At 45.1% G+C, this 12,209-nt stretch overlaps 1 protein-coding gene across 1 annotated transcript; it reads right to left on the reverse strand.

Moving 5' to 3' along the window:
- Nucleotides 1-200: 200 nt before the first annotated feature.
- On the reverse strand, nt 201-12,196 carry ttf2 (transcription termination factor, RNA polymerase II; the record flags this gene model as incomplete). The annotated part of the gene is given in 24 exon segments (XM_079732255.1): nt 201-557; nt 845-919; nt 1,005-1,087; nt 2,141-2,294; nt 2,957-3,015; nt 3,433-3,615; nt 3,701-3,843; nt 4,162-4,247; nt 4,329-4,420; nt 5,667-5,820; nt 6,067-6,251; nt 6,714-6,819; nt 7,128-7,278; nt 7,631-7,750; nt 8,127-8,208; nt 8,488-8,645; nt 9,010-9,189; nt 9,450-9,570; nt 9,955-10,854; nt 11,151-11,220; nt 11,315-11,401; nt 11,778-11,883; nt 12,102-12,168; nt 12,170-12,196. Coding segments are annotated over 24 exon segments (3,534 nt in total). The 3' UTR covers nt 201-412.
- Between the last annotated feature and the right edge of the window lie 13 nt (nt 12,197-12,209).

The raw sequence follows: 12,209 nt of genomic DNA on the forward strand, positions 1-12,209 counted from the left end.
AAATATTAGCAACAATTGAACAAAAGCGCGCGATTCCAAGCTAATATGAACATCTTAAAAGTAATTAAAAATTGTGGAAGGAGTAGGGTCCCAAGTTTTGTAGAGAATAAGAAAGAAAGACAAACTATAGTTGAGCGCTGCACTCACCTAATTACATTTCCTCCTGTTCAATTAATATGATTTATTAACATATACATCAGCAATAGTCAAAGCATCCACTTCAATCAAACAATGTTTCAGGAAGTGTGTGTGTATGTGTATATATATATATATATATACGGACAACAAAACAAAAAATGATTATAACGAACACTTTAACTATATGTTACATTATTTCCATCAAGTTGAATGATAAAGGCAAAAAGTGAGGGAGTGAGGTAAGGAGCTGTGGGGAAGTTGTGCTGGGCCGTGCTCACACTCCGAAGATGACTCGGAGGTCAGCCAGGGAGAGCTTGGCGAAGGTGCTTCCTGTTCCCAAGAGGACCTTCTGGGCCAGCTCCTTCTTCTTCTCCTGTAGTGTGGCGATTTTATCCTCCACCGTTCCCTCGCACACAAACCTGGGACACACCCAAGCACACACACACACACTGAACATTACAAATTGAATGTAGCCAACTTTAAAGTATACATTTATACAGCGTGTTTTTCAACATGTAGCTTTGATACAGTGTATTTCTAAACCATCTTGCATCGCTGAAACAGTGCATTTATAATGTGTCATGTAGTCTTGATATTGTATTTATTCAATTGCATGTAGCCCTGGTAGTGTATTTGTTAAACAGCATGTAACTTAGACACGTGGCATATTTCTACAGCACACAGCAGAACAGGTGAGTGTCTTTACCTGTGGATGGTGACGTCCCTGCACTGTCCAACCCTGTAGATCCGGTCACAGGCTTGGTCCTCCAATGCCGGGTTCCTGAAAGCGATCCCATTGGTCAAAGGTGAAAACATTTCCACATGGGATGAATATGTGTTTTTTGTTTGCTGTGGGCGTGACTCACCAGTGCATGTCGATGAGGAAGAGGTGGTTTCCCCCAATCAGATTGAGGCCGACGCCCCCAGCACATAGAGATACCAGCATCACCTTGGACACAAACAAGTATACACACACACATTACATAGTGGTTAACATGGACATGTAGCCGAGCTAAATTTAATTTGATTTTGTTTTATTTTTGGTCAATGTTCATATTTTTTTGTTTTATTGTAAACTTCTCCAAAGATTGGTTCCTGTGTAAGTTGGTTCCACATTATTGTTTTCTATGGCATGCCTTTTGTTTCCCTGGGGAGTGGTTTGGCGTTACACCTGTGTGTCAAGCTTCAGTGGGTGCTGATGCACGGAGCTGGTGAGTTGTGTCTCTCTCCCTTTGATTTTTTTGTAAAACTTTTGTTTGTTGCCCATGGACGGTGGTGGTGGTTCACACTGCTTTGCGGCGTGCTTTTGGGCACGTGGGAGAAATTCCCTGGTGTGTAGACAATTTTCAGTCATTTAATTGTTGGAAGGGCAGACTTTTAGTTTGTTTAGCTTTTAGGGGTTTTGTGAACTAGCTTGAGCCGGCCCCGTGAGATTTAGCATGGGCTACGGGGTTTCCCGGCCGTGTGAGATTCGGCATGGGAGGAGGATCGTTGCATGTCCTGTGTTGACGTTTGAAATGCAGTTGTGTGATTCGGTATGTGTGGTCAATTGTTTGTTTCCTTTGTTTTGTGGAGTGGAGAGAGATATCTTGGATTGTGTGTGACGCCGGTGTTTCTTTTGTCTCCTTTAAAATAAATAAACCTCCATAACTCGACTCCTGTGTGTGCCTCACTCCGAATACCAGACACAACGCAGAAGCCCATCGGTTACAGACAAAAAAACACAGAGTATACACACACGCACATTACATAGTGTTTAACATGGACACAAACAAGTACACACACTCACACGCACGCACACACACACAACATAGTGTTTAAGAATTGCTTTTTTATACTCCTGCCGGTTCTTTCTCGCACAACCAGAAAATTATGTAAAAAAAACCTGCTGAATCTGAGATAAACAATTGAGAGGTAGATAAAGGTTAAAGATTATGTTCATTGCCGGATTGGTGATTAGGGGTTCTGGCTGTTGTAGTGCCATTGAGCAGTTGCGTGTTACCTGGGGACCCTTGGGGTCGGTGTTGAAGTCCTCCACCAGGTCCATGCGGTTCTTAGGAGGGACGGTGCCGTCGATGACAGCGTACTTCAGGCCCAGAGTCTTCAGGTGCACTGCCACAATTCTGAGCATGGTTGTCCACTGTGACACAATTACACTGCACACACACACACACACACACACACACACACACACACACAAACCTCAAATTACTCTTGCATTCACGCAACAAATCTTGAATGATCAATGGATATTCCTATAATAATTACATTGATCAATTAAGAAACTCTTAATCCCAGATTGGATATTTTGGGGAGAATCTCATGCAAAGCTTTCCTTTATTTATGTTATGGGTTTAAGACTAAGAACTTAGTCTTAAAAGGAATATTCTTGGAGTTTTAGGGAAATAAGGTGTTTTCCACGTGCCCTTATTCAGGCTAGAATCAGCATACCATCAACCTTTTCTTAAAAGTAAAGATATTTCAGTCTCTAGTTTGTTTATCTTTCGTCCCTGTGCCTAACATTACAACTGCATTTTGCACTAGAGCATAGTGAAAAAAAATATATATCAGAATCCAAATGGAGCTCTAAAATAATCAAGATTAGTTATTTTTTATTAAATTTTCAGCTAAGAAGCAAATATATCTCACCTGCTTCAATTAGATTGGCTAACTCAAAGTCAAATGCCAACTCTGTCGAAATGAGCACTGGCTTGATTTGAGAATATAATTGACAGATTACGGTGCTTCTTGTTTTTAGTCAAGAGTATTCCTTAATCTCCGGTCTGGCATGTTACGATGGATGGCGGGAGTCACATACCTTTTCTGATCTGGGTCACTCTTCCTGATGGCCTTCAGCTCAGAGACAAGGGCAGAGATCTAGACACAAAGACAGCTCCATCGCGTTACATTGTTGTCCTGCTCTTGCTAAAAGAATCAAGCAGCTAGAATCAAGTAGCTAGTTTATTATACGTGCTGTTGTAGCCTCCATTGGCAGAACTATGAAGTAACCCAACAAAATCAACATTGTAATGACTGTCCCCAGACTGATACAATATAAAGACTAATTATAGACTGGGTGATCACAATACTCCTTACTTTAAACAGTAATGAGAGGAAACACAGCAGATATCAGATTATGATCAACCGTATTTGATCACTTTTTTTTAATTTACTCTTTGAAGTGACATTAGCTTTATATAATATGCTTGTATTTCCACCTTAGGTGCCCCTTCAATGAGATTTTTCTGAATTCACTGAAAGCTTTGGATAGGCTGAGTGGTGAACAGAACACACCTTGGTGCTCGTGCTGGGGTCCTCAAACAGGCAGGAGGGGAAGCGGCTCCCGTTGAGGGAGACTGTATCCTCGGCCCCTGGGCCTGAGGACGAAGGGGGCCCCGTGGAGAGAGACAGAGCGTTGAGCTGTTCTTCCAGGGAAAGAGCCACCCCGTCACCTTCCAGCTCCGTGGCGTCCAGAGTCTATAGAGAGATAGAGACCCGAGGCAGAAAATTGATCAATATCATTCAGCCATAACTGACATGGTTTGTGTGTTTGTGTATCTACCTTGTGAAGCAGGGACAGGTGGCTGCAACACTGTCTGAGGCGTAGCAAAAGAGACAGAATGTGGAGGGTGCTGGACTGCTGCTCGGGCTTCTGGGAAATGGGGGCTATAGGGTCCCCCTGCGATACACCAAACTCCTTGGCCACTGAGTTCACAAACACAAATCTAGATTAAGCTATGAAAAGTGTTATGCTTTAAAGTATGACAACTGCATAGACGTGCAACTGAGCTAGCTAACTAACCAACATAACTTGCCAACTGACTCACTAACTTAACTGACCTTTCTTACTTCCTTTATCTAACAAATTAACTAATCAAACCTAACTTACTGACCTAAAGAACTAACAAACTGACTTAACTTATTAACTGACCTAACAAGTTAGCTGACCTATCGAACTAAACAACAAAAATAAATGAACAAATGAACTGACTCAGTTGTGGTTCATATTGTGGTCTGACATACCTTTGTTGAAGGGGTTGGGGGAGTTGACGTGGGCCTTGTCCATGTCTCTCCCCTCATGTCTCTGCAGGTAGTTCTGCAGAGTAGACCTGGGTCCCATGGAAACACGTCAGGGGGAGGAGGTGGCGGGAGGAGCCATGTTTGCCCGAATGAGAAGGTGCTTTGTTTACCTAGACTGGGCGAAGACCACATCGTAGACCGACTGCTCCTCCTTTGACAGGGTGAGGCGGTGCACCAGGTAGGTGCGTGAAGGAAGAGACACCTGAAACCAGTCTGGGTCAGACTTTACTCTTTACTGAGGAGCACTGGTACACCCAACATTAGTTAGCGGCACCCACCAAAAGTCTAGGCACACCATTGATTCAAGCTACACCACAAAAAGAAAAGAAAAGGGCTGCACATGCCACTGTTCTTCATTGGTAAAATAAAGTAGGAAGCGATAGTCCTTTTGTCCAAATAACTAAAAGGCTTGGTAAACTATGCTGTCGTTTTGGCTAAACTTCTGTACAGTTTTTGCAATTATCATTCTACATTCGACTTCTTTTTAATTCTCAAAGCATCTATTAATAATAAATCCATTTATATACAAGTGTACACGTGTTGTAGTCGTCCGATTATATATGCTTGTGTCTTTCACAACATGTTCATTAAAACATTAATCCAAACATTGTTTGGTCATTGGTGACAATCTTCCCCTTCGCATCCCTTGTGTTAGGTTAGGTGTGCTCCTCCTAGCTGTAAACGTGTGTGCTCCTCCTAGCTGTAAACGGGTGTGCTCCTCCTAGCTGTAAACGGGTGTGCTCCTCCTAGCTGTAAACGGGTGTGCTCCTCCTAGCTTTAAACGTGTGTGCTCCACCTAGCTGTAAACGGGTGTGCTCCTCCTAACTGTAAACGGGTGTGCTCCTCCTAGCTGTAAACGGGTGTGCTCCTCCTAGCTGTAAACGGGTGTGCTCCTCCTAGCTGTAAACGGGTGTGCTCCTCCTAGCTGTAAACGTGTGTGCTCCTCCTAGCTGTAAACGGGTGTGCTCCTCCTAGCTGTAAACGGGTGTGCTCCTCCTAGCTGTAAACGGGTGTGCTCCTCCTAGCTGTAAACGGGTGTGCTCCTCCTAGCTTTAAACGTGTGTGCTCCACCTAGCTGTAAACGGGTGTGCTCCTCCTAACTGTAAACGGGTGTGCTCCTCCTAGCTGTAAACGGGTGTGCTCCTCCTAGCTGTAAACGGGTGTGCTCCTCCTAGCTGTAAACGGGTGTGCTCCTCCTAGCTGTAAACGGGTGTGCTCCTCCTAGCTGTAAACCGGTGTGCTCCTCCTAGCTGTTAACCGGTGTGCTCCTCCTAGCTGTAAACGGGTGTGCACCTCCTAACTGTAAACGGGTTTGCTCTTCCTAGCTGTAAACGGGTGTGCCCCTCCTAGCTGTAAACGGGTGTGCTCCTCCTAGCTGTAAACGGGTGTGCTCCTCCTAGCTGTAAACGGGTGTGCTCCTCCTAGCTGTAAACGTGTGCTGGCTGTACCAGGGGTTTGCCAGAGGAGTCGGCCTGGTGCTTGGTGCGTCTCAGCAGGAGGCTCCGGGTCAGGATGTTGAGTCTCTCTCCTCCTCGCTTGGAGCCATTGTCCACCTGGAACTTCCACAGCTTGAACTCATCGAACGGAGCGCACCGCAGGAACCTGGGGATGAGGGGGGAGAGGTTCAGTCATCTTTTTTTTTTGTCTCATTTCATTTTAGCATGACATTAGATATTTAATTTGCACAGAATTCTTATTTATACATGTTATTTTTCATAATTACAGCAGTCATTTATATTCAATAGAGGTTACGTTTCACAGGTTAAAAAGGGCTGGATAGCAAACAATATTAATAAAAAATTGTAATGTATTGGATAGGTTAACCAGGGCAGTATAGAGAGGGCGTACTTGAGCAGAGAGTACAAGTCCAGCAGGTTGTTCTGGATGGGCGTGCCCGTGACGGCCCAGCGCGCCCGGGCCCTCAGCCGGCACACGGCCATGGAGGTCTGCACCTTGGGGTTCTTGATGTTGTGGGCCTCGTCTAGGATGATCCGGTCCCATGCCACGCTGAGGAGGGGCGCCGACTCACACACCTGGGGGGGGGGGGTTAGGACACTACTATTGAATATTTACTGGATTTAAAAAAGGTGCTGTAGGTTACATAAAAAAATAAAAAAAGAAGAGGGCAGAAGAAAGTACGATTCTGAATATAACCCTCCCAAAAAAGGTAGGGGGCCGGGGGGGGGGGTCTTGCATGCCTACAGGTCAGCTGTGGACAGTAACTTTGTGATGAGAGTCAAAGAGCCCTAGGCTATCCTGCACCGTCACTTATTAAACACAAATTCTCAGAGGGAATGCTCCCTATTAATTACTAGACGGTCAATTGAGAGGTTATGAAATACAGGACATTATACATATAGACATGCATGAAAAGAATAATATTGAGTTAGAGTCAAAGGCGAACGTTCATTGCATTCAAGCTACATCCGATGCACTGGTTGAGCCTAATCAACCCTACAGCCCTTCTCCCAAACCAGATGAGAAAACACCAGCACCGTGTACTCCGAATCCTTGGTGGGATGCCCAGGTCCGTCCTTAGCAACAGGAATCTCCTTGGAAACGAGACTGTAGGTGGTTACCACAACGTCATGACTAGCAAGTCTGAGAGAGAAAGACAGACAGACAGAGGCACAGAAACATAGGTTAATATGAGCCTGATACATACAAACATAGAAACGTGAATTTGTATGAGTCAGGTAGTGTATGCATTACAAGTTTGCATGTGCCTGAGCAGTGTTTCTCCTACATGCATCCAACAGTGGCACAGCACCACTGCCCTATGCATTATAATAAAATACTAAATTAGGTATTCACAGTGAAGTAAGTCAGTTAGCATTATCTCATGAATGGCAAGTCTAAATTAAAAAGTTAGCTTGGGTGTGCTTGTGTGAATATCTGTTTGTGCATACAGCGCAGCGTTCTTCTGCCGGTTGGGTCCGTGGTAGAGGTAGACGCTAAGTCGACCCGTCTTCACGTGTCTATCAATCTCCTTCTTCCAATGGTGCACCAGGGAGGCGGGGCATATGACCAGCGTTGCCTTGGAAACCACCAGGCTGGAGTCTAGAAGAGAGAGCATCCACATGTACTACCCCATCTGAACCAGTGGTATATAAACATAAAGATAAAGAAACAACACTATATATACACGCTATATAGCATATAGCTACATAAGCAACGTTAGAGCTACAAAATATTTTTCTCTGTGTATTTAAGATCCTTCCGTGGTAACAGTAGGTCAGGAACAGTTCTGCGGACTAGGTGCTAGCAGGCACTAGGGGGGACCAAAAAGCTGTGTATGAAATTAAACGATTCAATGGCCAAACTGAACAATTCTCATCACATTCAGATAGATAAATTCCTCACTCTGGTAAAACCCAAAAAATTATAGATACAGTTAAAGGCTTCTTATTACCGTTCTTTGAGATCCAGTTCTCCACCTTCTTGTCCTCCTTTTCTTCCTCTTTGGGTTTCTTCTTGAGGGCCAGAATGAGAGCGATCATGGTCAACGTCTTCCCGAGACCCATGTCATCAGCTGGCCAAGGGAACACAACAGGGATAAAATACCACAATGTGTATTCATACAGTGACTAATCGATCAACATACGTGAACACTTAGTAAGACACAATAGTACAGGTAGCGCAAAGTCAGAAAACCAGTCTTCAACTAAAGAATTAGCAGTGGTTAGTGAATATTTTGTAGTATTTTGAACAAATATTGGGGATATTTTCTTCGAAAATAAGCGCCATTCAACTATAGTAAATTGAAAATTAAACAAACCATAGTCCATGTCAATTGAGGATGAATTCTACTTTGAATAAAAAAAAAAAAAAAAAGTTTTAAAATAAGTTTTGTCCAAAATAAATTGTCATTGAGGGCAGAGGCAGTAATAAACAATGGTGCTCATTACCCATAATTCCTCCGCAGGGCATCTGGTTCTCCCTCCAAAGCAGCCAAGCCAGAGCCTGCCTCTGGTGAGTCATGAGTGGCACCTGAACAGCCAATCACAGGCAGAGCTCGTCACCAATCAAAATTCAGAGACAGTGTAATCAATTTTGTTAAGTTACAAAACACCTCAATTCCAATAAGATCACCAGAGACGACGAGAAGAGTGTAGACATCCCTTGTGTCCAAAAAACCGATAACCTTAAAATTGTTTTCAATTTTAAAAACAGTTTAAACAATCAAAGGGCAGATTTAGGGGAAGAATGAAGTGTGTTCTATGCTGTAGTGAGGTATCAGGAGAAGGACCAAGAGGAAGGGGACTGGACCTTGATGCCCCTGGGATCTGGGACCTCTTGTTCGGGCCCGGGGCAGGTCTCCAGGGACCGGTGGAGGTGGTCAATGGCCTCGTTGGTGGCATTCTTCACTGCCAGTCCCCGGGTCTCAGTCATCCGGCCACCATAGAACGCTTGAGCCGTGGAGTTGGCTGGGGGACGAAAGGTGGGTTTAATGCCTTGTCAAAAGTTAACTAATAAAACCTGGCATGAAAAGAGAGAACCAAGAAACTAGATTTCATTATTTCTCCCCCAGTGAGACCAAGAAAGAGAGAAATGTATAAAGACGATGAAGAACGTATATATATTGTGCGCTTTTGTTCATTTGTGGCTAGCTAGAACAGTCTACAACACCTTGCAGAATGGCGCTATTGTTGTAGAATCTTTGCTTTGGAGAAAAGCGATTAATGACTTATCTTAAAAATGATAATGACTAACAGGAGGCTAAGGAGATGTAAGGAGGATCCAAAGATGATTAGAAGGAGTCAAAGAGAGAAGGAGAGAGCCGGTTCCTACCTCCAAACATCTGGCCGTATCCCTGACTCAGTCCCAGCTCCAGGCCCCCCCCTGAGGCCTGCTGCTGGTAGGGTCCGGGGGCCGGGAGAAGCATGGTTCCCCCCACGCGACTAAACAGCTTGGGAGGGCAGTGACCCTCGCTGCTGTGCTTAACGTCAGAATTAGCCTCTTCCTGGGGCTCTGTCATGAGGAGTACACACAAACCAGTCATCTCAGGTACATGTCATCACTGGTGGAAGTATCACAGAAATGACCTGTGATAACCTCTGGCCATTCATGTGGCGCTGTGCCAGGCTGAAGCCGTGTTTTAGCTGGTTAATGTGGTCCACCTGCTGGTAAAATCCAGCAGGTGGACCACATTAACCAGCTAAAATAAGGCTGAAGCCTTGTTTTAGCTGGTTATTTTCCCATGTGGGATTCATTATCATCATGGTGTTTACCCGGCTGGGAGGCGACGTTCAGACTCAGGGAATTCAGGGCGTCCTCCATCTCCTTCACCTGAGTCCTCAGTCTTTCGCCCTTATCTGGCAGAGCAGAAAGTTTCACCACAGACAGGGTGGCCTGGTGGGCGCGCGCGCACACACACACACACACACACACACACACACACACACACACACACACACACACACACACACACACACACACACACACACACACACACACACACACACACACACACACACACACAAACACACACACTTAGGTTCAGGCTCAGCACCGCATGTAGCACTAGAGAGACAAGCATAATACCCTCTGCCGTACTTTATAATACAGCATTACCCTCTGGGCCAGTGCTTTCCCAGAGGGACTTTAGACTACATAAGGTCTTAAATGACTATATCTCTGCAATATTTGGCCAGGCAGCTGGCTGGGCCATGTCTTGCTCCGTCAATCTGAGATGAACACAGGGGGAAATCACTGATCATGTTATATCACACATACCTTCTTCTGTTGAAGCTGGTTGAGGAGCAGGTTACGCAGCCCCCTTGGGTCATCCGGTTGTCCTTTGACCTGGGGCGCCGCTTTGAACCCTTGGAAGGCGGTGAGGGTCTTCTGAACAAGGGCCAGTGGCGGCCTGGTGGTCTGCTTGCCGGGCTTCACTGAGATGATCTGGACGTCATTGTCGTCATCATCCTCCTCCTCTGCCTCCTCTTCCTCACCTCGGGGTGAGTGACAGGAAGTCAAGGGGTCGGTGGTCTCACTTCTGGCCGGTTGTGGGTCCTCTCGGGCGTCTTTAGGTGCAGGGTCCAGGGACCGGTTTGGTTTCTCACCTGTAGTGGGGAGGGCTGACCTAGGCGGGACCGTAAGACGTGGCGAGGACCTATCCACAGAGTTAACCTTTGACCCAGCAGCACTGATGAGACCAGGTGGTGATTGGGGAAGGTCTCCTAGAGGATTCAGGGAGTTTGGTGATGGCGTTTCAACAGTGTATGTCGAACCAGAACGTATTCTCTCTTTCTTTCCTTCTCCGTCGCCTCTTTTGTCCTTCGGCTCAACCTCAGTTGTTGTGGTTTTTGTTTTCTCGCCGTCGGAGCAGCCCCCCTTCTCATCGGAACCTCTCTTCTTAATCTTCATCCAAGTAGGGAGAGCTTTTCCCCGGTAGGACTCCACATTCTCTCCTCCATCCTCTTCGTCACTGCTACTCCCTCCTCTGCCCGTTCTTCTCCCTTCGTCCTGCTCCTCACGCCCTCCTCTCATTCCATTCGCCGCTCCGCTCTGGATCCTCCTCCATTCTGACTCCTCCCCGCTTTTTTCCGGTGCCTTGAACGGGTTTCGGACCGGTGGCAAGACAGAGGGCTGCAGCTGACGGCTAACCAGGGGGCTGCGCCGATCTCTCTCCCCCTGCCGAGATAACATAGATGCCATGTTAGGAGCTCACACACTTAATACTTATCCAAACCTGAATTTGTACTCTAAAAGGGCCCTTGCTTTTCCTGCAGATGTGACGTTTATTGTCCATTTCAAAATCTACCCATAGATCAATCCTTTGTTAAGAAGATCCATCCATCATTCACCTGGATAGACACTCCCACGTGTGATTTCATTCTAGTGTACATTTTGTTCACACTTTCCACACAATTCATACTTGAGGACCTACACAGACTTCCTACTCTATGTGAAGGGTGTGTGTGTCTTACTTCAGTCCAAGGGACGTTTCCACACCACTTCAGACCCTCCTTCTTCCCCGACACACAGCGGTAGTACAACCTGAAACAAGCCACAATACAGTCACTACACTATGAACACAGAACACACACACACACACACACACACACACACACACACACACACACACACACACCTGTGAATGGCTTGCTTTGGGTTGTGGGAAATGGCCTGGAGCTCGACCATGGAGTCATGGTGGTGGAGGCAGTGAGATGCTGGAATGCTGGAAGGAAGAAGACCAGGGAGGTCACGTTTGGGATGAAATATTAATAAAGTACACTATATCCTATCTTTTTTCTTCTGGTAGGAGTTCACTAGTTTATGAGGTCAGGATATGCATACACTTAGGCTTCTTTAAGGAATAGCAGGAGTTTCTGAACGACACATTTGACAGATGGTTTACATTTAATGAACTTCAAAGTATTGGAAGGGTATGAAGTCAATTAAAGAAACTTTGAAAGCAAAGGGTAAAATAATCGAAACTTAATTCATATCACACAGACTTGGGCAAATCATTATTTTGAATTGATTTACCCAAAGTAAGTCAGAAAATAAAAAAATAACTTAAAACAACGCATGAATATGATCATTTCAGTTACCTTGCCACTTGGGTGAAATCACACCCCTGTTTGTCAATGCAGACATAAAAACTTTTGCCCTTATTCGGTCCCTCCTTCACGCCAGTTTTCAACATACACTCCCTACCTGTTAATGCCAAAGGAAACACACCTTAATAAGAAACAACATTAAAAACAAAAACGAAACGAACAGTATATGATTATGATAGGGATCGAACATGACATTTGATAGATCCCGTTAGAAACTGGAAGTAACGCAGCTATATTCACAAGACAGTACATCTGTGCATTGAAGACTTCGTACTGTTTTCTTACGAGCTTGATTTATGTAATATCATTACTTACCATGGGCCTTGCAATAAACCTTCTCCATACCTAACCAGTAACGTTGCTTCCGATGAATGCTATGAAAATTTGTAATTTTTGTTTTGCCCAATCATTGGCTTGGAATTA

Source organism: Pollachius pollachius, assembly GCF_949987615.1.
Source record: "Pollachius pollachius genome assembly, chromosome: 3".
NCBI lineage: Eukaryota > Metazoa > Chordata > Actinopteri > Gadiformes > Gadidae > Pollachius > Pollachius pollachius.